This window comes from Bos mutus, chromosome 18, assembly GCF_027580195.1.
Source record: "Bos mutus isolate GX-2022 chromosome 18, NWIPB_WYAK_1.1, whole genome shotgun sequence".
Lineage (NCBI taxonomy): Eukaryota > Metazoa > Chordata > Mammalia > Artiodactyla > Bovidae > Bos > Bos mutus.
Window position 1 is genome coordinate 38,688,885 of NC_091634.1, and position 20,388 is coordinate 38,709,272.

General features: G+C 45.9%; 1 protein-coding gene and 1 pseudogene across 1 annotated transcript in view; one reads left to right on the plus strand and one right to left on the minus strand.

Moving 5' to 3' along the window:
* Nucleotides 1-5,149: 5,149 nt before the first annotated feature.
* LOC138991829 (large ribosomal subunit protein eL13 pseudogene) lies at nt 5,150-13,317 on the plus strand (annotated as a pseudogene).
* Nucleotides 13,000-20,388, minus strand: part of SLC6A2 (solute carrier family 6 member 2) — a 51,142-nt gene continuing 43,753 nt past the window's right edge. Inside the window, exons 14-15 of the mRNA XM_070388413.1 lie at nt 16,642-16,794; nt 13,000-13,138 (exon numbers count right to left, since the gene is read on the minus strand). Of these exons, the coding sequence (XP_070244514.1) occupies nt 16,672-16,794 (123 nt within the window). The 3' untranslated portion in view covers nt 13,000-13,138; nt 16,642-16,671. The remainder of the gene's footprint in view (nt 13,139-16,641; nt 16,795-20,388) is intronic.

Sequence of the window (20,388 nt, forward strand, 5' to 3'; positions counted from 1 at the left end):
CTCCCCGCCTAGCGGATGGTTAGAATGTGTGAGCCACGCCCAACAAGAGTTTACCTTCTTTGAAATCAAGAACCCAGACTTAACTCTCCAATTGCAGGTAGCTGCAGATTCTATAAACAACTTGTTTCATAAGTGCTTCTCCTTTCCTGGACTCTAACCTTAGTGCTCTGTGACCTTCCCAGGGCATGCACAAACAGACAAGAGGCTTTCAGACAAGGGGAGTTTTTGATCTGGGGTCCTCAGAAAAACTGGAAAGCTTTCAGAACAACTCCTAGCCCCACAGCTGCCTAGTTAGAGAATTAAGGGCAAATCTTTTCATTTCCTTTGGCTTCAATTTCAGAGTTCCATGCTATTATTTTGGAAGCATCATAAATTTCTTTCAGTCTCTCTTCTGATGTCTGAATTAATTTTACATTATTCCTGCGAAGTGACTCAGCCTCCCATTGTATACCTCCAGGGTCAGGGAACTCATTACCTATCCAGGCAGGGATCTGGGGAGAGAATGTCTTTACAGTAAAGGGACTCCATCTCTCCATTTCTTTGGTTCTAATTATTCATCCATCCATCCATCCATCCATCCTTCCATTTATTATTTCATTTATTCATTCTCCAAACATTTACCAAATACCTGGCACTATGCTAAGTGCTATGGATACAAAGATAAAACATGGTCCATCTCCTGGAGGAGTCACCATGTGGTAAGACAGAGGCAGGGAGAGGTGATAGGTGGGTTGCAATGCAGTGTGGCAGCACCAAAGTAGAGGGATGCAGAGTGCTCTGAGTACACCTGCGACAGTGCCCTTACCTACTAGGGGAAAGAGGAAGATGCTCAAAGCCCGTCTAATAGAATCATTATATGTCCAGTAAATGGGACATTCTCTAAGTACACTCTGGTACAGCCGGCTAAGGCAGTATTACACTTTCACTCAAATTAGTGATGTGCACCTGTTTCTTAACAGGAAAAGGCAGGCATGATGTATTGTGAAGGGAAAACAATCATAATATAGTCATGCATTAGGATACTGTTTGGCAGTTCCTTAAAAATCACGCACAGGGACTTCCCTGCTGTCCAGTGGCTAAGACTCCATACTTGCACTGCAGGGAGGACGAATTTGATCCCTGGCCATGGAACTAAGATCCTGTATGCCATGTGGTGTGGCCAAAAAAATAACAAAAAATGAAACACAAAGTCAGCATATTACCCAGCAATTCCACTCCTAGGTATATACCTACAATAATTGAATAGGACCATTATTCATAATGGCCCAAAGTAGAAAGGCTCCAAATGTCCAGGAACTGATGAATGGACAAGTTAAATAATATCTGTCTGTGTAATGCAGTATTATTGAGCCATAAAAAAAATGAAGTACTGGTACATTCTAAACAGGGATGAACCTTGAAAATATTGAATGAAAGGAGCCAGATATGAAAGGAGAGAGATTGTATGATTCTATTTATATGAAATGTCCAGATTAAGCAAATCCCCAGAGGGAGAAAGTAGTTCAGAGGTTGCTGCAGGCCTGGGCTGTGGGGAGGAATGAGGTGTGAGTGCTACTGGGTAGAGGCTTCTCTTTGAGGTGATGAAAATGTTCTGGGATTACATAGTGGTGATGGTTGCAGAACTCTGTGAATATACTGAAAAACCACCGAGCTGTAAGCATTAAAAGGTGAATTTTGAAATTCCCTGGTGGTCCAGTGGTTTAGACTCCACATTCCCAGTGCAGTGGCAGTGGGTTCAATTCCTGGTAGGGGAAATTAGATCTCACATGTCACATGGTGCAGCCAAAATAAATAAATATATTTTTAAAAGATGAATTTTATGGTGTGTGGATTATCTTCCAATAAAGAAATATTTTCAAAATTTAGTCATGCATAGTATCCCATTATAACAAGGAAAACTGGGCTTCCTCGGTGGCTCAGATAGTAAAGAATGTGCTTGCCACACAGAAGATCCGGGTTCAATCCCTGGGTCAGGAAGATCCCCTGGAGAAGAAAATGGCTCCCCACTCCATTATTCTTGCCTGGGATCTCGCCTGGACAGAGGAGCTTCGTGGGCTACAGTCTATGGGGGTTGTAAGAATCGGACACAACTGAGCGACTTTCATTCACATAATAAAAAGTACATCTCTTTCTTTTATAGGAAAAACATTTGGAAAGTTAGGTATTGAATTTCTGTATGCAACAGCCATGTCCTGGCTGAATGTGTTTTTACTTATTTGCAGGTTCCATTTGCATTTATTCGGACATTCACATGACAACTATTCCCTGAGCTCTCTGTGATCACTGAGCGCAGTGTGGGAATCGCTGTGTGGAGGGTGTGCATGCAGGATCTCACTCTGTTCTCAAAATTAACCTGTGAATTGATATCATGATTTCCCAGTGCTCAGTGAGGACAAGGAAATGGCCCACAGGCACACAGTAAGAGGAAGAGCTGAGAACTGAACTAAAACAGCACGATGTTACGGCCCCGACTCTAAACACTGTGGCAACTGGAGTCCTGAGGTCTGAGGCTCCTCCTTGCGAATGAGATGGAGCAGAAATAAAGGGATTGTCTCCAGAGCAGCAGACTGAAGAGGCAGCGCTGCCTTCTCCGTGCTTGTCCAACAATCATTTGTCAAAACTGACCTGGTCCAGGCCAGAGCAATGCTGACACAGGGAAGAACTGGGCAACTACAAACCCCATGACAATCTTCGAAAAGTTGACGAGTTCTTGGCCAAGATCATGGATTGCGACTGAAATGGACCTTCTGGAGACTCAAGTTCTAAACATGATGCTCATCTGCACTCATTCTGGCAATTGGCAGACCAGTGAGGGGTTAGAGTTCAGGACCACAGTGAAGTCAGCCCCAAGACGTGACTGCTTCTACAAGACCAACCTGGGCTGGGGCTCCTCCCTTTCAGCAGGAAAGAAACATAGGCCCTGAAGAGTACCCTAATAAAGAACACTGCTATCTCTGTCCACACTGAACCATCAAGGCTGTCTTCCAAAGTAGACAACAAGCCTGTTTCTAATCACTTAGCTCTTATACACATGCGTGTGCCTTAGTACTTATACATACAAGTGTGCCTGTCCCCCCACACACAGTGGTTAAGTCATAACCATTCTGCCCTTTTCCCTGCTCAGCTGGCCTTTGCAACTTGTGATGCAATCCTGGCTCTCAGATTATGAAGACCCCAGGGTGCTGCATTCATTTTAGTTCAGTTCAGTCACTCAGTCGTGTCTGACTCTGAGACACCATGGACTGCATCATGCCAGGCTTCCCTGTCCATCACCAACTCCTGGAGCTTACTCAAACTCATGTCCATTGAGTCAATGATGTCATCCAACCATCTCATCCTCTGTCATCCCCTTCTCCTCCTGCCTTCATTCTTTCCCAGCCTCATGGTCTTTTCCAATAAGTCAGTTCTTTGCATCAGGTGACCAAAGTATTAGAGTTTCAGCTTCAGTCCTTCCAGTGAATATTCAGGACTGATTTCCTTTAAGGATGGACTGGTTGGATCTCCTTGCAGTCCAAGGGACTCTCAAGAGTCTTCTCCAACACCACAGTTCAAAAGCATCAATTCTTCAGTGCTCAGTTTTCTTTAGAGTCCAACTCTCACATCCATACATGACTACTGGAAAAACCATAGCTTTGACTAGATGGACCATCGTTGGCAAAGTAATACCTTTACTTTTTAATATGCTGTCTAGGTTGGTCATAACTTTTCTTTCAAGGAGCAAGTGTATTTTAATTTCATGGCTGCAGTCAACATCTGCAATGATTTTGAAGCCCCCAAAATAAAGTCTGTCACTGTTTCCACTGTTTCCCCATCTATTTTCCATGAAGTGATGGGACTGGATGCCATGATCTTAGTTTTCTGAATGTTGAGTTTTAAGCCACTTTTTCACTCTCCTCTTTCACTTTCCTCAAGAGGTTCTTTAGTTCTTCTTCACTTTCTGCCATAAGTGTGGTGTTATCTGCATATCTGAGGTTATTGATATTTTTCCCAGCAATCTTGAATCCAGCTTGTGCTTCATCTAGCTGCATTAGCCAGATGGATGCTGCATTAGCCAAATATAAAAGGTAAGGTAACAGTCCCCCTGTTCTAACACATGCCTTCTCGTGACAACCACAATTCTGCAAACATGGACAGCAATGCCCAGACCTTGATGTATCTGGCTGCAGCCTAAAGCTGGCCCACTCCTGGATCAGGATGACTCTGCAGAAATAGATAAGGCATCAAGCCAAACTTCAATTTGCTTAACCTGTGCCCTCTCCCGGGATCATACCAGCTGTAAACTGATTCAGTTGCAACTGATAGAGATATGTTTTTTAACTTTGGAAACTCAAGTTCCCCATATAGAACTAGATAGTCTGAAGAATAAAATCCTAGACTGGCCTTAATGCTTAAGTGGTTGGGCAGGTCTTAGGAGAGAAGACCCCTCTAAACTCCAAATCAGCCACCCACCCCCCTCGCCATCTCCATCAATTCTCTCAACAGATACATGGAGAGCACTTACTAGAGCAAGCACTGGACAAGTCTGAGCTCATGTTCTCCTGGGCCATTCACTGGGCTGAATTAATTAGTCATGGGATTAATCAGGCATAGCCTTCAAGGTGAACTGTGCTGCACTATGGGACCACAGTCCGGGAAACCCACAGGGTGCTCTTGGAGGTCCTTCATGAAAAAGGAGTGGTGAGAGGTGGGGGGTGGCTATGGGTGAGGTGAGGTCTTCATCCACCTTGAATTAACACTATGAACCTAGAATTCTATGAAAATTTTCAATACAGCCTAGACATACACCATGTTTCTGGAACCTGTTATTCTCATGCTAATGTCACACTTTCAGCCATGGAAGCACACCATCTCTATACTATTGCCGGGGTCCAGCCCCGGTGGATCCAGGGAATTCGAAGGGGAGATGGCATCGGCAATCAGGAAACAATTGCTTAATTAAATGTTAATTAAGGATATAAAGAGTGGTTAAATAAGGATAGCTCAGTGAGGAAATTCAGTGGAGAAAAGAGGCTGAATAATTCAGCCAGAAGGTGAGAGAAAGAACGACATAGGGAGACCAAGTTTCGGTGAACAAGGCCCGCACTTTATTTTCCAAAGTAGTTTTTATACCTTAAGTTATGCATAGAGGATAATGGGGGAAGGGGTAGAGTCATGCAGTAAGCCAGGCTTTCTTTCTGCAAACTTATCATATGCAAAAGTTTAGGTGATTTGCATCATCTTCTGGCCCGGAGGCCTGCTAACATTTTAAGACCCTTTCTTCAGAAAATTTATTTTTCTCTAAAGGTGATTAGTCAGGCGCCACCCTCCAAAAGCATTAAAGTTGCATTCCTATAGGACAAAGGTGTGGTGGGCTATAACAAGAAAAAGAATTAACTCAAGGGTCCAAGATTACAAACATTAAAGCTACTACTTACACCAATTATATTAATCAATACACTGCCAGGGACACAGCAGGTAAGGGATATGGAGACTTAGCAGCAAACATTGGCCCAACAAGTGAAAAACCCTTCACCAATACAATTTCTAATCAATCTTTTAACTGCTCAAAGGAATCTGTATTTAGACAGTTTAGAACATCTCATGCCTCTCACAGTTGGGAGGCTCTGAGCAATCACATGTGGCCGGAAAAACCTATTCAAGCAATCTAGAGGACTTCCAAAGGAGTTTGTAGGTTGAAACACTATCACACCCAGGAACTTTATTAACTGGAGCTGTAAGTTAACTCTTTTTTTCAGAGAGAGGTAGTGGGGCACAGCCCCCATAAAGTCAGAGGTGTAGGTGAGAGCACAAAGCAGAAAGTAGGCAGACTCTGATTTTGGGGGGAGATGCTCGAGAATTTCCAGGGGGACTCCTGAGGCTCTATCCCGCCTTTGTGTATGCCGAGCCTCCTTCCTCATGACCTTTGCCATGGGCAGAGCTCCTGCTCCCAGCATCTCCCCCTTTTTATTTCTTAAAACAGCCAGATGCAGCTCAGTTGCGAGTTTCTGAATGTTCTGCCAAAGAATCCTGCAATACAAGGAAGAATGATTATGAGAAGCAAAATTAAAGCACCAACAGATTAGACAGAATGTTTTTTTCCTGAAATGAAGTTAGAGAAAGTGAGAAAAAAGTCATTAGCTGCTCCAGCGGCGGTAAAATCCAGTCGAGAGTGTTCCAGGGTCTGTATTTGAATATGAAGTTTCCCTAAGTCCAGGCCAATGTCAGAGCTGTTCCAAACACCTGAGATATGATTTTTTATTTTTTCCCATTCATAATCTGTCTCATTTACCTTTAAAGATGTCACGCATATCCACCGGTAATCAGCGTAGCACGACAGAGCCATTTTCACTTTTAAAGCCTGTAACTCAGTCCCAATATGGATTATTGCCTCTTCCAAGGCATCTACCCTCATCTCCAACTTTCTATCTATAGCTTTCTGTGTTGCTAGAGTTAAAGAAACATTTTTAGACATGGTATCAACATATTGGGCAGTATGCACTTGTTGAGTCAATGATATTGCTGCCGCAGTAACAGAAGTAATTGCTGCTATTAAAGCTGATATTCCTAAAATAAGTAAGCCCACAAACTGTCACGATTGCATTAAATCCTGAAGTTGTAATACAGCAAGACTATAGTTATATCAATAAGTGGTTACATCATAAGATAAGGTGGACATTGTAACACTACAAAGGAGCAAACATTATATTGAGGGTATGCATTGTTCACAAGTCACTACATTGGGTCCACCAGTGAAAGTCATATGTACATTAAGTTTTCCAGAATCGTTGGTAAAGAGAAAACATAAGGCTTCAGTAGTTGTAGCATATGGACTCAGTAGTTGCGACTCAAGGGCTCTAGAGCACAGGCTCAGAAGTTGTGGTGCATGGGCTTAGTTGCCCCACAGCACGTGGGATCTTCCCAGATCAAACCCACATCCTCTGCATTGGCAGGCAGATTCTTTACTACTGGGCCACCAGGGAAGCCCAAGCATCTTTCTTAAATGAATTCATTCTTTTTGTTTTAATGCAATTGTTCAAGAAGAAAATGTTACCCATTGCCATAAATGGAAGATTATAAGTTGCCATGAATTAAAGGTGTTAAAAAAATAAAAGTTCAACTGAGTAAAATTGAAAGATCCTATTGGCTCTCTTCAGTGATTCGCGAATTGGGCAGCATCCCATCTAGCAGGAAGAAACATGCTCAGAGAGCTATACAAAATGAAAGACTCTCACAGGCAGAAGGAGATGGGACAAGAGAGTGACTAAATAAGAGTGGATTTCTCTTGGTGTGGTTCCCTTCCATTAAGGGAGGGCACATGACCAGGCAATTCTGGACTGACTCGTCTAATATTCTCTGCCTGGGAGAAGTTGAAGCTGTAATCAAATTAGATATTAAATCTGTTCAGTGACATGCACTTAATGCAAGTGACTCCATTTGGGGATCGGTGTCTCTGTGGACAATTTTCTGCTTTGGGTCAGAGACTCGGCTTAACCAAGAGATGTGATACACATTTCAGGCTGCTTGTAGCTGCCCCTCTGAAGTTTTTGCTGCTCTTCAGTGTGATGTTCACAGGCCATGATGTGCCATGGTGACCACAAATCATGATGTTCTTTGTGGAATCTCTGTGGTATTCAGGGGTCAGGGTTTTTGATTCACACTTGTTTTTTTTTGGTTATTCTCTTTGTTCCTTTTCTTTTTTAAAAAATTATTTTTTTTATTGGCGTATAGTTGCTTTACAATGTTGTGTTGGTTTCTACTGTACAACAAAATGAATCAGCCATATGTGTACATATACCCCCTCCCTTTTGGACTTCCTCCCCATTCAGGTCACCACAGGGCATTAAGTGGGGTTCCCTGTACCATACCGTACATTCTCATTAGTTATCTATGTTATACATGGTAGCATATGTATGTCAATCCCAATCTCCCAATTCTTCCCACCCTCTTTGCTCCTTTTCTGATATTCCAGCCTTAGGGAGATCATTTGCTTGGGGGTTAGTAGCTGTGAATATGCGGTTCAAGATTTTGAGAGGATACAACACACCAGGGAGATTACTCTGATTACTATAAGCCAGATAATTCCCAATCCCTAGAACATACCCTAAAGCTGTGATCTTCAAAACCTTAATCAGTCAAAATCAAGTAAGTCAAGAAAAGACTCCATTGAAAGAATCACTTTCTTAAGCCACGTGGCTTGCTCAGAGACTTCATGCTCGGGTAATGTTCAACTTCCCCAGAAGACTTAATCCAGGTGTCTCAAGTGTTCTGGACCACAGCACAGACATCTATTTGTTCAACTAAAAGATAATCAGTGGATGCATTATTATCAAGAACAACCTGTTCAGAGAGCCTGAGGATTTTTGTTGGGTAGGGGTTTCCCAGGTGGTGCCAGTGGTAAAGAACCCACCTGCCAATGCTGGGGACATAAGAGATGCAAGTTTGATCCCTGGGTTAGGAAGATCCCCTGAGAGAGGGCATGGCAACGCACTCCAGCATTCTTGCCTGGAGAATCCCATGGACAGAGGAGTCTGGTGGGCTCAAAAAGAGTCGGACACAACTGAGTGACTAACACTTTCAGACTTTCAGCCATAGTGTTAGCAGAAGATCTTGCAATCCCCTCTTTGTTTTTTTTTTTTAAATATTTATTCTTCACTGTGGCATATGGGATCTAGTTCCCTAACCAAGGATTGAGCCCAGGCCCTGTGCATTGGGAGCACAGTTTTAGTCACTAGACGACCAGGGAAGTCCCCAGATCCTGCAATATTTTTAACAGTTGAGGAGAGGTTCCTGATCATAGCCTCATTTGCACTTACTACCTGGAAGAGTAGTAATCTGCCTTCAGTTCAGTTCAGTTCAGTCGCTCAGTCGTGTCCGACTCTTCGCGACCCCATGAACTGCAGCACACCAGGCCTCCCTGTCCTTCACCAACTCCCGGAGTTCACTCAAACTCATGTCCATCGAGTCGGTGATGCCATCCAGCCATCTCTTCCTCTGTCGTCCCCTTCTCCTCCTGCCCCCCAATCCCTCCCAGCATCAGAGTCCTTTCCAAGAGTCAACTCTTCGCATGAGGTGGCCAAAGTATTGGAGTTTCAGCTTCAGCATCAGTCCTTCCAATGAACACCCAGGGCTGATCTCCCTTAGGATGGACTGGTTGGATCTCCTTGCAGTCCAAGGGACTCTCAAGAGTCTTCTCCAACACCACAGTTCAAAAGCATCAATTCTTCGGCGCTCAGCTTCCTTCACAGTCCAACTCTCACATCCATACATGACCACTGGAAAAACCATAGCCTTGACTAGACGGACCTTTGTTGGCAAAGTAAAGTCTCTGCTTTTGAATATGCTATCTAGGTTGGTCATAACTTTTCTTCCAAGGAGTAAGCGTCTTTTAATTTCATGGCTGCAGTCATCATCTGCAGTGATTTTGGAGCCCCCCAAAATAAAGTCTGACACTGAAGCTAATATTGAATCATGAATGCTTCCTGATAAATTCCATTTGAGTCTGTGTCTCAGGGCTTGAAAGGCATCAGCCATGGAGGTTAAGAAAATGTGAGGGTCTGGAGACCACACAGGCATATTTATTCAGTCTGTCTTTTTGTACAGAGTTTGGGATCAGAGGCAGGAAGTCAGACAGGGAAATGGACCACCCCCCAACCCGGGTCAGGTTGTCTGATACAATACAGAGGGGGGCTGAGTTTGTTCCAGGGAAACTGAGGCATTGGAAATCAGGATAAGTTTGTGACAGGAAAAACTACAGAATCACCACCATCGTAACAAATCCAACAGTCATCTGGAAGTTAGGTAGGTTTAGTTGCTCAGCTGTTTGACTCTTGTGACATCAAGGACTGTAGCCTGCCAGGCTTCTCTGTCCATGAGATTTCCCAAGCAAGAATCCTGGAGTGGATTACCATTTCCTTCTCCAGGGGATCTTCCCATCCTGGGCATTGAAGCCATGTGTCCTGCATTGCAGGCTGACTCAACCGACTGAGCCAGTTGGATTACTGTTATTTGCAATGTCAGATATCTAAACAACAGCATTCTCTTTCCAGGCCAGAACATGACAAAAGGTGGACAAAAGATCAAAAGGCTTCCCTGGTGGTACAGTCATTAAGAATCCGTCTGCCAATGCAAGGGATACAGGTTCGATCCCTGGTCTGGAAAGATCCCATATGCCGAGGAGCAACTAAGCCTGTGCACCACAACCAGAGTAGTCCCCACTTACCTCAACGAGAGAAAGCCTGTGTGCAACAACAAAGACCCAGCACAGTCACAAATAAATAAATCTTTTACAAGTTAAAAAAAATTAAAACAAATTAAAAAAAAAAAAAAAACCTTCATGGTGTAGGAATTAGGAAAAGATGGTTAATTAGGGAAGGAGAAGTGAAAGAAACTTTCCAGGTCCAACGTCTTGGTAGGAAGCAGTCTACTTCAATATCAGCTACTTTTCCTAGGCCATTCAATTTTGAAGTCTCTGGCTAGTGTGCAGTTCCTAGAGTCTAGAGGAGTCCTTTGAAGTTGATAAATGAGGACTCAAGGTTTAAGTCCCTGATATTTGGCTGTCATCTGGGTCTTGAGAAGTTGCTATATAAAAGGTTCCCTTCCAAAGAGATCAAACAGCAGTCTTTGTACTTAGTGACTCCAAATTAGAAGGGTGGGGAAAAAACTTGAAACTTTAGTTTGGAGAGTCATGGCCAGATATTTGAGGAAACTAGAATTCAGGATCCAGTCCAGTTTACAGGAACATGTCTGAGATTTATCTTTGAATCCATAACACTTAGCATAGTGAGAATAAATGAAATAATGAACAAAAGGAAGGAAGGATGGAGGAATGGGTGGATGGGTGAATAATTAGAGCCAAAGATGATGGAGAGATGGAGTCCCTTTACTGTAAGGACATTCTCTCCAAAGATCCTTGCCTGGAGAGGTAATGAGTTCCCTGACCCTGGAGTTGTGTAACAGGAGGCTGAGACTTGGCAGGAACACTGTAAAGTTAATTTAGGCATCAGAAGGGAGACTGAAAGAAATTTAGGATGCTTCCAAAATAAGAGTATGGAACTTTAAATAAGAGCATGGAAATAGAAGCCCAGGGAAATGAAAAGATTTGCCCTTAATTCCCCAACTTGGCATCTGTGGGGCTGGGAGTCACTCTGAGAGTTTTCCAGTTGTTCTGAGGACCCCAGACCAAAGCCTCCCCTTGTCCAAAGGCTTCCGTCTGCTTGTGCCTGCCTTGGGAATCTCACAGAGCATGAAAGTCAGAGTCCAGGAAGGGAGAAACTCTTACGAAACAAGTTGTTTGAATAGTCTTTGGTTACCTGTAATTGGAGAGTTTTTGTCCTGGCTGTTAATATATTGATATAAGAGGGCAAACTCCGTGGGGAGAGTATCTTAGACGTGGCCAGGGGTGGGGGTGGGGTGAAGGCAGGTGGCGAGGGCAGGAGCTGGGGCCAGAGATGGAGAGGGCGGGATCTGGAGGGGGGCAGAGCTGGGAACGGGACCGCGTTGCCCCTCCAAACTCCTAGAGACCCGCAGCGACACGGGCTGCGCTCTTTCTGTGCTGTGGCTGTTTGCTCTGATCCTGACCTCGCTCTCCACTTCCACGGCTTGGAATGAGTACTCCTGAAGTGCAGAGAGCAGGGCGACGTTTGGAAATATTTAGCCTGGACAAGGTGCCAGAGATGCATATAGGGTAAATGTTCCCTAGCAGCGGTGCACCCTCTGGACTTGGAGTTTTACATCCAGCCAATCTGGTGGCCTCAAAAGACACAGGGGAGGGTAAACACCCCAAGTCACAACTGCACGGGCTGTGACTCGTGCAGAGAAAAATCAGCTAAACTCCTGCCTGGCTGTTGAGAATGTGGGAGAGCATCTCCTACTTCCCTCTTGATTATTAGTATAGTGTGTGTGTGCATGTGTGTGTGTGTGTGTGCGTGTGCGTGTGTGTGTGCCAGGCACTCAGTTGTGTCTGACTCTTTGCGACACCACGGACGGTAGTCCGCCAGGCTCCTCTGTCCATGGATTCTCCAGGCAAGGATACTAGAGTGGGTTTCCATTTCCTTCTCCAGGGGATCTTCGCAACCTGGGGATCACACCTTCATCTCCTGCATTGCAGGTGGATTCTTTACCATCTAAGCCACCAGGGAAGCCCCGATTGTTAGTATGGATGAGGCCAAATCATGGAGAGTGGCTCACCAGAATATTATTATCGACTCTGGAGCCTGGATGTGTGGGTTCCCATCCGGCTCAGCACTTAGTAGGTGTGTGTTCTTACTCAGGGGATGTCCCTTTGCTGTGCCTCGGTTTTGCACATCTAAAATGGGAGTGACAACGGGGTTGTCATCGGACTGTTGTGAGATTGAAATGGGTTGTTTTAAAAAGTGCATGGAATGGGGAAAGTGAAAAAAAGGGGGGGGGATTCATAAATAAAGAAGTTGTTTTAACATGCGGTGTATTAATAGACACTCTGAAGTGTGGTAAAGCCCATGGATCAGGAGTCAACTGCCATTTAAGAGGTAAGTTTGTTACTCCCCGTTCCCCAGAGGAGGGGGCGTGACGCCACCTGATGGGTGACAAGGTAATGCACTGGGTGTGTCAGGGGGCAGAGGAAGGAGGGAGGAATTGGGGGTAAGAACTTTATCTGGGCTTTCCCGGCCGTGAGCCCTCGGAGGAGGCCTTTCGGCCGCAGCCATGGCGCCCAGCTTGAATGGCATGATCCTGAAGCCCCACTTCACAAGGACTGGCAGCGGCGTGTGGCCACGTGGTTCAACCAGCCGGCTCGCAAGATCCGTAGACACAAGGCCCGGCAGGCCAAGGCGCGCCGCATTGTCCCACGCCCCGCGTCCAGTCCTCTCCGGCCGGTGGTGAGATGCCTGACGGTCAGGTACCACACGAAGGTTCGTGCCGGCAGGGGCTTCAGCCTGGAGGAGCTTAGGGTGGCTGGCATCCACAAGAAGGTGGCCCGGACCATTGGGATCTCAGTGGACCTGAGGCAGCAGAACAAGTGCATGGAGTCCCTGCAGGCCAATGTGCAGCGGCTCAAGGAGTACCGCTCCAAGCTTATCCTGTTCCCCAGGAAGTCCTCGGCCCCCAAGAAGGGAAACAGCTCTGCTGAAGAGCTCAAACTGGCGACTCAGCTGACAGGACCTATTATGCCCATACGGAACGTCTGTAAGAAGGAGAAAGCCAGAGTCATCACAGAGGAGAAGGACTTTAAGGCATTTGCCAGTCTCCACATGGCCCGCGCCAACGCCCAGCTCTTTGGCATCCGGGCAAAAAGGGCCAAGGAAGCCGCAGAACAGGATGTTGAAAAGAAAAAATAAAGTGCTGTTGGCAACTTGTGATAAACCTGAAGTGTCCATGTGACCTTCGTTGTGTAAGGAGCCAGGGCCTGGAGGTGGGGGGGCGCCTCCTTGAGAGGGACCTGGGGTGTGTCTGACCTTTGTTGCAACAGAGCTGTGAGGGAAGCAGCTTTGGTATGTGGAGGCTTGTGCTTAGTGAGTGTTCTCGTCTGGACCTTCCAGCCCAGGAGGTGCTGTGTGTTCCTGTTACTATTAAAATACTATTTTCACATCTAAAAAAAAAAGAACTTTATCTTTATCTTGGTTGGTGGGAGGGGGTGAGCCAGGAGCCACCACCCCCCACCCCCACCGCCCCACCCCCACTGCCCCCCACCCCCACCCCCCACCCCCCCCCTCCTGCCCCCACCGTCCCCACTGCCCCCCACCCCCACGCTCTGGGGCTTAGGGACTACCAACAGTTGTCAGGTCCTTGATCTAGAGTGATTAGGACAGGATGATAGTGGTCCATGTGGAGGGCCTAATAAAGAAGTTGGGGAACAGGCTCTGGGATGCTGGAAGGGAAAGTTCATTCTTATCTCCAGGGATTGGCTAACTCTGGGAGGGGCAGTTCCCCCAGAATCAGCAAGGCTCCAGCTGTCAAAACATCAGAATACAGGACATAGAGGACATGGTTAATACAAGGGTGCAGCAAGGGACCTCGGAATGCATCTGTACCATTTTATAGATGGAAAAACTGAGGCTCAGAGAGGGAAATGTACGTGCCCAAGGTCAGCTGGAAAATCATGCTCTGAATTCTCTGTCTCCTGAGTCCAGAGCCAGTGCTCTGGCCATCAGTGGTCTGACAGCCCAGCCTCCACTGGGTTTAAACCTCTTCCTGATGTTGTGACACTGTGAGAGGCCTGGAACTGAGGGTAAGAGCAGAGTAAGAACCAAATTAGGAGATGATTATCCCCTACTGCTGCTTTCCACCTTTAGAAAGTCCATATTGGCTGCCTCCATCTCCACAGTCAACTCATCTGTGAAATGGACATATTAATGTCTACTTAGTGAGGCTTTGAGCTTCCCTGATGGCTCAGTGGGTAAAGAATCTGTCTGCAATGCAGGAGACACAGGAGACTTGGGTTCCATCCCTCTGTTGGGGAAGATCTTCTGGAAGAGGAAATGGCAACCCACTCCAGTATTCTTGCCTGGGAAATCCCAAGGACAGAGGAGTCTAGTGAGCTGCAGTCCAAAGGGTCGCAAAGAGTTGGACATGACTGAAGTGACTGAGCATGGACATGGACAATGAGGCTTTTGTGAAGATTAGTTAAAAGGGACCGGACTGCACATGGAATAATTTTAAAATTGTTAAGAATTTCAAGATTACAATAGAGTACTAAAGCAATCACGGGGCCTGGAGGCTTCTGAGAATGGCTGTTGTATAAGAACACAGGTCTCACATGCATGACACAGCTGGGATATGATGCTTGGTTGACTGCCTCTAGAACATGAGTCCATAGGCACAAAGTAATTCTCCCTTCCTACACAGAACATGGTTTAAAGATATTTATCTGGGCTTCTCATGTTTAACTTCATGCCTGAGTCTGGCCAAAGGCACCCATTTGACTGACAATTCTCTGCTGCCCTCTTGTGGGCAGTGTCAATAATAACCACACCTCCTTCAAGGGTGGTGGCTGACCTCCAGCCCAGAGCAAGACTCTCAGCAATGATCCCAAAGAATGGTGACTATGCCTGAGCCGACACACCCAGGAACAGCATTCAGATTGCTCCCTTGTCTCTTGCAGCCTCTTGGGCCCTAACCTTGAAGCAGTTGCTTGGGCCTGGGGTAGGGTCACAGAGATTACCTAATCTTATTCCTCTTTCAAGCTGAGATTAAATGCCTTCTGGTCCAGGTGACCGCCCCAGGCTCCAAGATGGAACCAGTTCAGTACTTAGCACCTCAGAAGTGCTGAGGCAAGTTGACTCATAACGCATTTGTCTGAAAAGGATCTATCCTTTGCCTCTTACCTGGGCTAACTGAGGATCCTATTTAGGTTGGCTGAAAGGTCCCTTTGGGTTTTTTCCCAGCACATTTTACAGAAAAACCCAAATAAACTTTTGGGCCAAGTTTTTAGTGCTTCCTCCTGCTGTTCTCCACCCTGCAGAGCCAGAGCAATCCATCTGAATGGCTACAATCATTTTTGCTTCTCTCTGTACATGCCCTTTGTGGTGTGATTTTGTAACTGCACTCAGGAAGCATATGGACTCTTAACTTACTTTGATAATAAAATAGAGCAGATGTAATGGTTTGCCAGCTCTTGACTCAGGACTCAAGAAGTCTTGCATGTGAACACTTACTCTCCTGCCCCTGTGACTGCCATGTGAACAAGTCCAGCTGAGCCTGCTGGAGAATGAGACAGCACCTGGAAGCAACTAAGACTCACAGCTGCAGACACAGGGGTGAGCCCAGTCAAGATCCGCTGAGGCTGGTCCAGGTCAGCAGAACTTCCAAGGTGGCCCACAGGCTCAGGAGCCAAATATATGGTTGTTGTTTTCAGCCTGGGGGTGGTTTGTTACGCAGCAACTGCTCACTGATACACTATATACAACCAAGTATGATCACATTGTGAGAGGGCTTCCCTGGTGGCTCAGATGGTGAAGAATCTGCTAATAATGCAGGAGACCTGAGTTTGATCCCTTGGTCACATTACTCCAGTGAAAAATATAAAGCTTTTCACTGGCTCCCTGCTACCCTCTGAAAAAAATTCCATATCCTTATCCAGAATAGGAGGGTCCTGTCTTCTGGATTTTATTTCTCTCTGCAGCCCTTCTACTTAGACACTTCAAATCTGCAAGTCCTTGTATTCCCTTACTGCCTCCTACTTCTGTGCTGTAAGAAGTGACTCTCATGACCTGGAATTTCCCTCATGACTCAGCTCAAGGGCCACCTGTTATGGGGAGACCTCTCTGTCTCCCTAGGTGGGAGTCTGTGCATGATCTCATTGCCAGGTTGAGAAACGGCCTTGCTTCATTCATCTGTAAACCCAGCCATCCACTGAGGACTGACCATATGCCAGATACTTGCCTAGGCACTGGAGATACACATAAAAGTAAGTGGTTGTGACCGCCTGTACCAAAAGTTGTTAGTTCTCTGAAAGATCTTTGTCTTTCTCTTAAAGACAAACTGTGGTAAATGCAGTGACAAGGACAGGCTCAGAAAGGCTTTTATAAGAGATGACATCTTAAGGGACAAATGGTATTAGCAAGTTTCAGAGAAAGGCACAGGGATGAGGTCCAGGGGGCCAGGTGTGCTTGGGGACACACCTGCAGCGAGTCCAGGTGATTGGCGCGGAGAGGTGGGGCAGGCTGAGGAGGGGGAGTTTGGATTTACCTTGAAGGCAATGGGAGCCATTAGAGGGCTTTAGAAAAGCATGCAGTCAGTGCTCAACACACGTTTCCTTATTAGCACACCATCTGTCTTCTTCATCAGACTGAGAGTTCCTGAGGACAGGGTTATTCCTTCCTTGTATTCTCTGGTTCCTTCCTGGAATAATAATGGGACTGAGTATAATTCTGATCAAAGAATGAATGAATAAGTGAATAACTCCACCCAAGCTATAACAATACAAAACCCAGCGGAGTTTTTTCATCCAAACAAGAATGGCTCTTCACTATCCTGGTCAAGCAGGTGTTGAGGGTTCAAAGAGGCTCTGAGATGGGTCCAGAGAACAAAGACCCTTAGTCCTCCTGGTGTCCCTCAGCCTCTGCTGGGCAGCCGGGAGTGTGTGCTGGTGCCACCTGGTGGCCACAGTGCTCAGGTTCTGCTTTGACTGTCTTCCTCCATTGCCAAAGTGCCCTGTCAGCCCAGAGAAGGGGAGCAGGAGCCTGGAGACGGCCAGAAATGGTCTGCCCAGCATGTAACTGAAAAGTTGGTCCCTGTTCCCAATCCTGAATGAGAACGAGGGCAAAGCTTTGAATAAGGGAAAGAAAAAAAATTTTTTTAATATAACCACACTCCTTTTAATGCACATACATTGCTCTCCTAGATGATACCATTCCACTGGCCAAAGCAGGGTCTTCAGAACTCAGAATTAATCATAATACCACCCTATAAGGCTATATATAGCCTTAGAAACACTTTGTGCTCTTTAGACGGGGGCCAGAAACAGGAGAGAATGGAAAAGAACAGTGGCTTCTCCGGATAGCTTCACTAGAGTGCCAGGTTATCTAATCCAGTTGTTTGGAGTGAGAAAAATTTCCTGTCAAGTAGTTCACCATCTTTTCCAAAGCTTTGCAGAAACCTTGTGCTCTTCTGCTCTTGGCACTTAGAAACATTCCAGTCTGTTAGCTATTGATTATTCCTTCATTCAACAAGCATATGTTTTTCATTCACATCACAGTCCAAATGGGTTTTGCCAATTGCAACTTGCCTTCCCTGGTGATTTGGCATCTGGATTCTCCATCCTGGGATGCTGAGATCTTCCAGGGCCTCCTGAGTCATCTCTGCTGTTCTAGAAGAGTCTCCTGGAGAGGTGGGAAGCGATTGAAGCCCACCCTGGAAACACAGAAGCTGGCAGTAGCCATTTTTGGGGTAGCTCTTGTTACAAAAACACACCGGTGCTGGCCAGTGCCTTTCTGGAGTCCTAAATAAATGTATTTGTTTATTTATATTTAGTTTTTGGCTGCCCTATGCAGTTTGCAGAATCTTAGTCCCCTGATTAGGGATCTAACCTGCACCGTCCAGAGTGAAGGTGCAACACCCTAACCAGTGGACCACCAGGGAAGTCCCCTGAGAGATTTAATTTGCCAGCAAATGAGGAGGGTAGCAGACTAACTAACATCTTGAAAACTACCGTCCTATTCTCTGAAAGAGGGCAAGACTAAGGAGAATTTTGAGGTTTGGGGTGGCAGGACTGCATGACTGAGACATGCAGTGTGTTTGGAGAAAGTGAGCAAAGGTATTTTCCTTGACTTACAGGAGAGATTTGTTCAAGATGAACTCTCTTACTTTGTTATCCAGAGCAAGTCATTTGCTTCCTAGCATATTGTAGGCAAATTATATTTATATATAAATAAATGTATATTTAAATGCATGTATATATATAACATATATAAAATATATGTGTGTATACAAATAACGAATGTGGATACACACAAATAAATTTATTTTTATATTATGTATTTTTAATTGAAGAGGGTGTTGGAACTAGTGGAGGATCCATGCCTCTACCACCTGGATCATGTTATGCCTGAATGGCTGGGGTCCAAGGGATAGGGCACATCTGTGGTTAAAGGTCAGACTAGAGCCAGATTTCCTGACTTCAAATTCTAGTCCCCCCAGCTACTAAGTTGTATCATCCCTTTTTGTCTCCGTTTTCCCCACTTACAAATGGGGATTGTGATACTACTTCATTGGCTCATTGAGAAGATCAAAGAGTTGCAGTTTGTAAAGTACTGGAAACAGTGACTGCCACAAGATAAGAGCGTGCTTGTTGATGGAATGTCAGCTCAGGGCACTGGCCTTGTCCAAGGTGCTGACGCTCCCAAGGTCTCAGTCCTCCTGGGAAGCATGGCTTGTGAGACGTGGATAGTCCCATTTTCTCTTTTAACAAAGCCAGGTACTCCTTGTGCCATGCTCTGTTCCAATTCCCAAACCCTGATGGGGGACTCTTCACAATTTAATCGCTTATCTAATAATTCTAGTCGTGGCTCTGTCTGTCACTCACTTGAAACATCGGAGCTGTAATGTCTTTCCTCATCTGCGAAGTGAGTTTGTCTCATTTGTCAGCCCTGCCCTCTCACTCCTCCCCATTGATAGGTTATTGTTACTACCAAGTGACCAGATGGGAGGGGTCAGGGGTCAATGGCAACTACCAGGGAAGTCTGGGGGACTGTGGTGTAGGAACAGAAATGTAGCGGGAACCTGGGCATGGATTCAGGGTGGGCAGCAGGCAGGTGACTTGTTGTCGGTCTGACCATGACCTTCAAGTGTGCCCCAGACTCACCGTCTCCAGGAGCTGGACTTGCTTCAGGGCTCTCCTCTCTGACTCTGGGTCTTCCTGTCTGAGGCCGGGACTCTGGACTAGACCTGAAGCTGCAGTAGGTGGGGTGGCTGCTCCCTGCATAAAGCCATTCTTTGCTGTAGAAACAGTCAGCCATGGCTCCGGGGTATGGTCAGGCCATGACCCTTGCTGGGCCTTCTCTGGGGACAGAGGTGGTCACTGTACCTCAAATCAGAGGTGGTCTGATTTCCTGCAGCCCAATCCCTCACCTTCATGTTTTTATGGGCAGCTCAGCTCCTCCCTGGCCCATGACTGACAAGCCAGTTGCTGATAAAAAAGGACATCTGAAGCCAATCAGTCGCCAGATCTTTCTGGAGTCTCTGGTTACCACACTTCTGTCTCCACCTCTTCTGGGTCATAGCTGAGGCCAGGGCCTCCCTGAAACATGGTCCAGCTAAGGGAGCATCTCCCTCGCCAGCAGCCTAATGGGGGCTGACAGCAGAGGGCAGCCGGGTCCTGCAAGAGGTTGGCTGCTGCCTCCCAAGACCCATGGAAGCTGGTATTTTCTGAAGCTGGAACTTCCTGCCCAGCTGTTCACATGCACTCAGGCCCAGGGAGACTCAGATTTTGGCTATTCCCAATTCAAACATCTGGGGTGCTATCCTAATGAGGTGACAAGGGAACAGACGTTGTTTTGGCTACATGAAAACACAGCAGCAGTAGCTGGGCTGCCTTTGAAATGGGCAAAGATGGGTGAAAAGGAGAATAAATAGATAATCGTTATGTAACCGGCATGTACCAAACATAAACTAACAAGCTGTGCAAGCTAGCCCTATTCTGAATCCAATATTAATATCTAATCCTCTCTACAACCCCATGAGGTGGTCACTATCGTCATTCCCATGTAGAGATGATAAACTGAGGCAAGGGAGGTTAAATAACTTGCCAAAGTCTTCACACAATTGAGTGATGGAACCAGGATTTGGATCCAGTCACTGTGGTCCCAGAAAAGTTGCTCTTAAGTGTTCATCATCTTGTTTGATCCTGCTAATCCTCTTGAAAGTCTTATTCTCATTCTTCAGAAGCAAGAGAGACTCAAAGATTTTACGTAACTTGTCCAAGATTCCACAGGAATA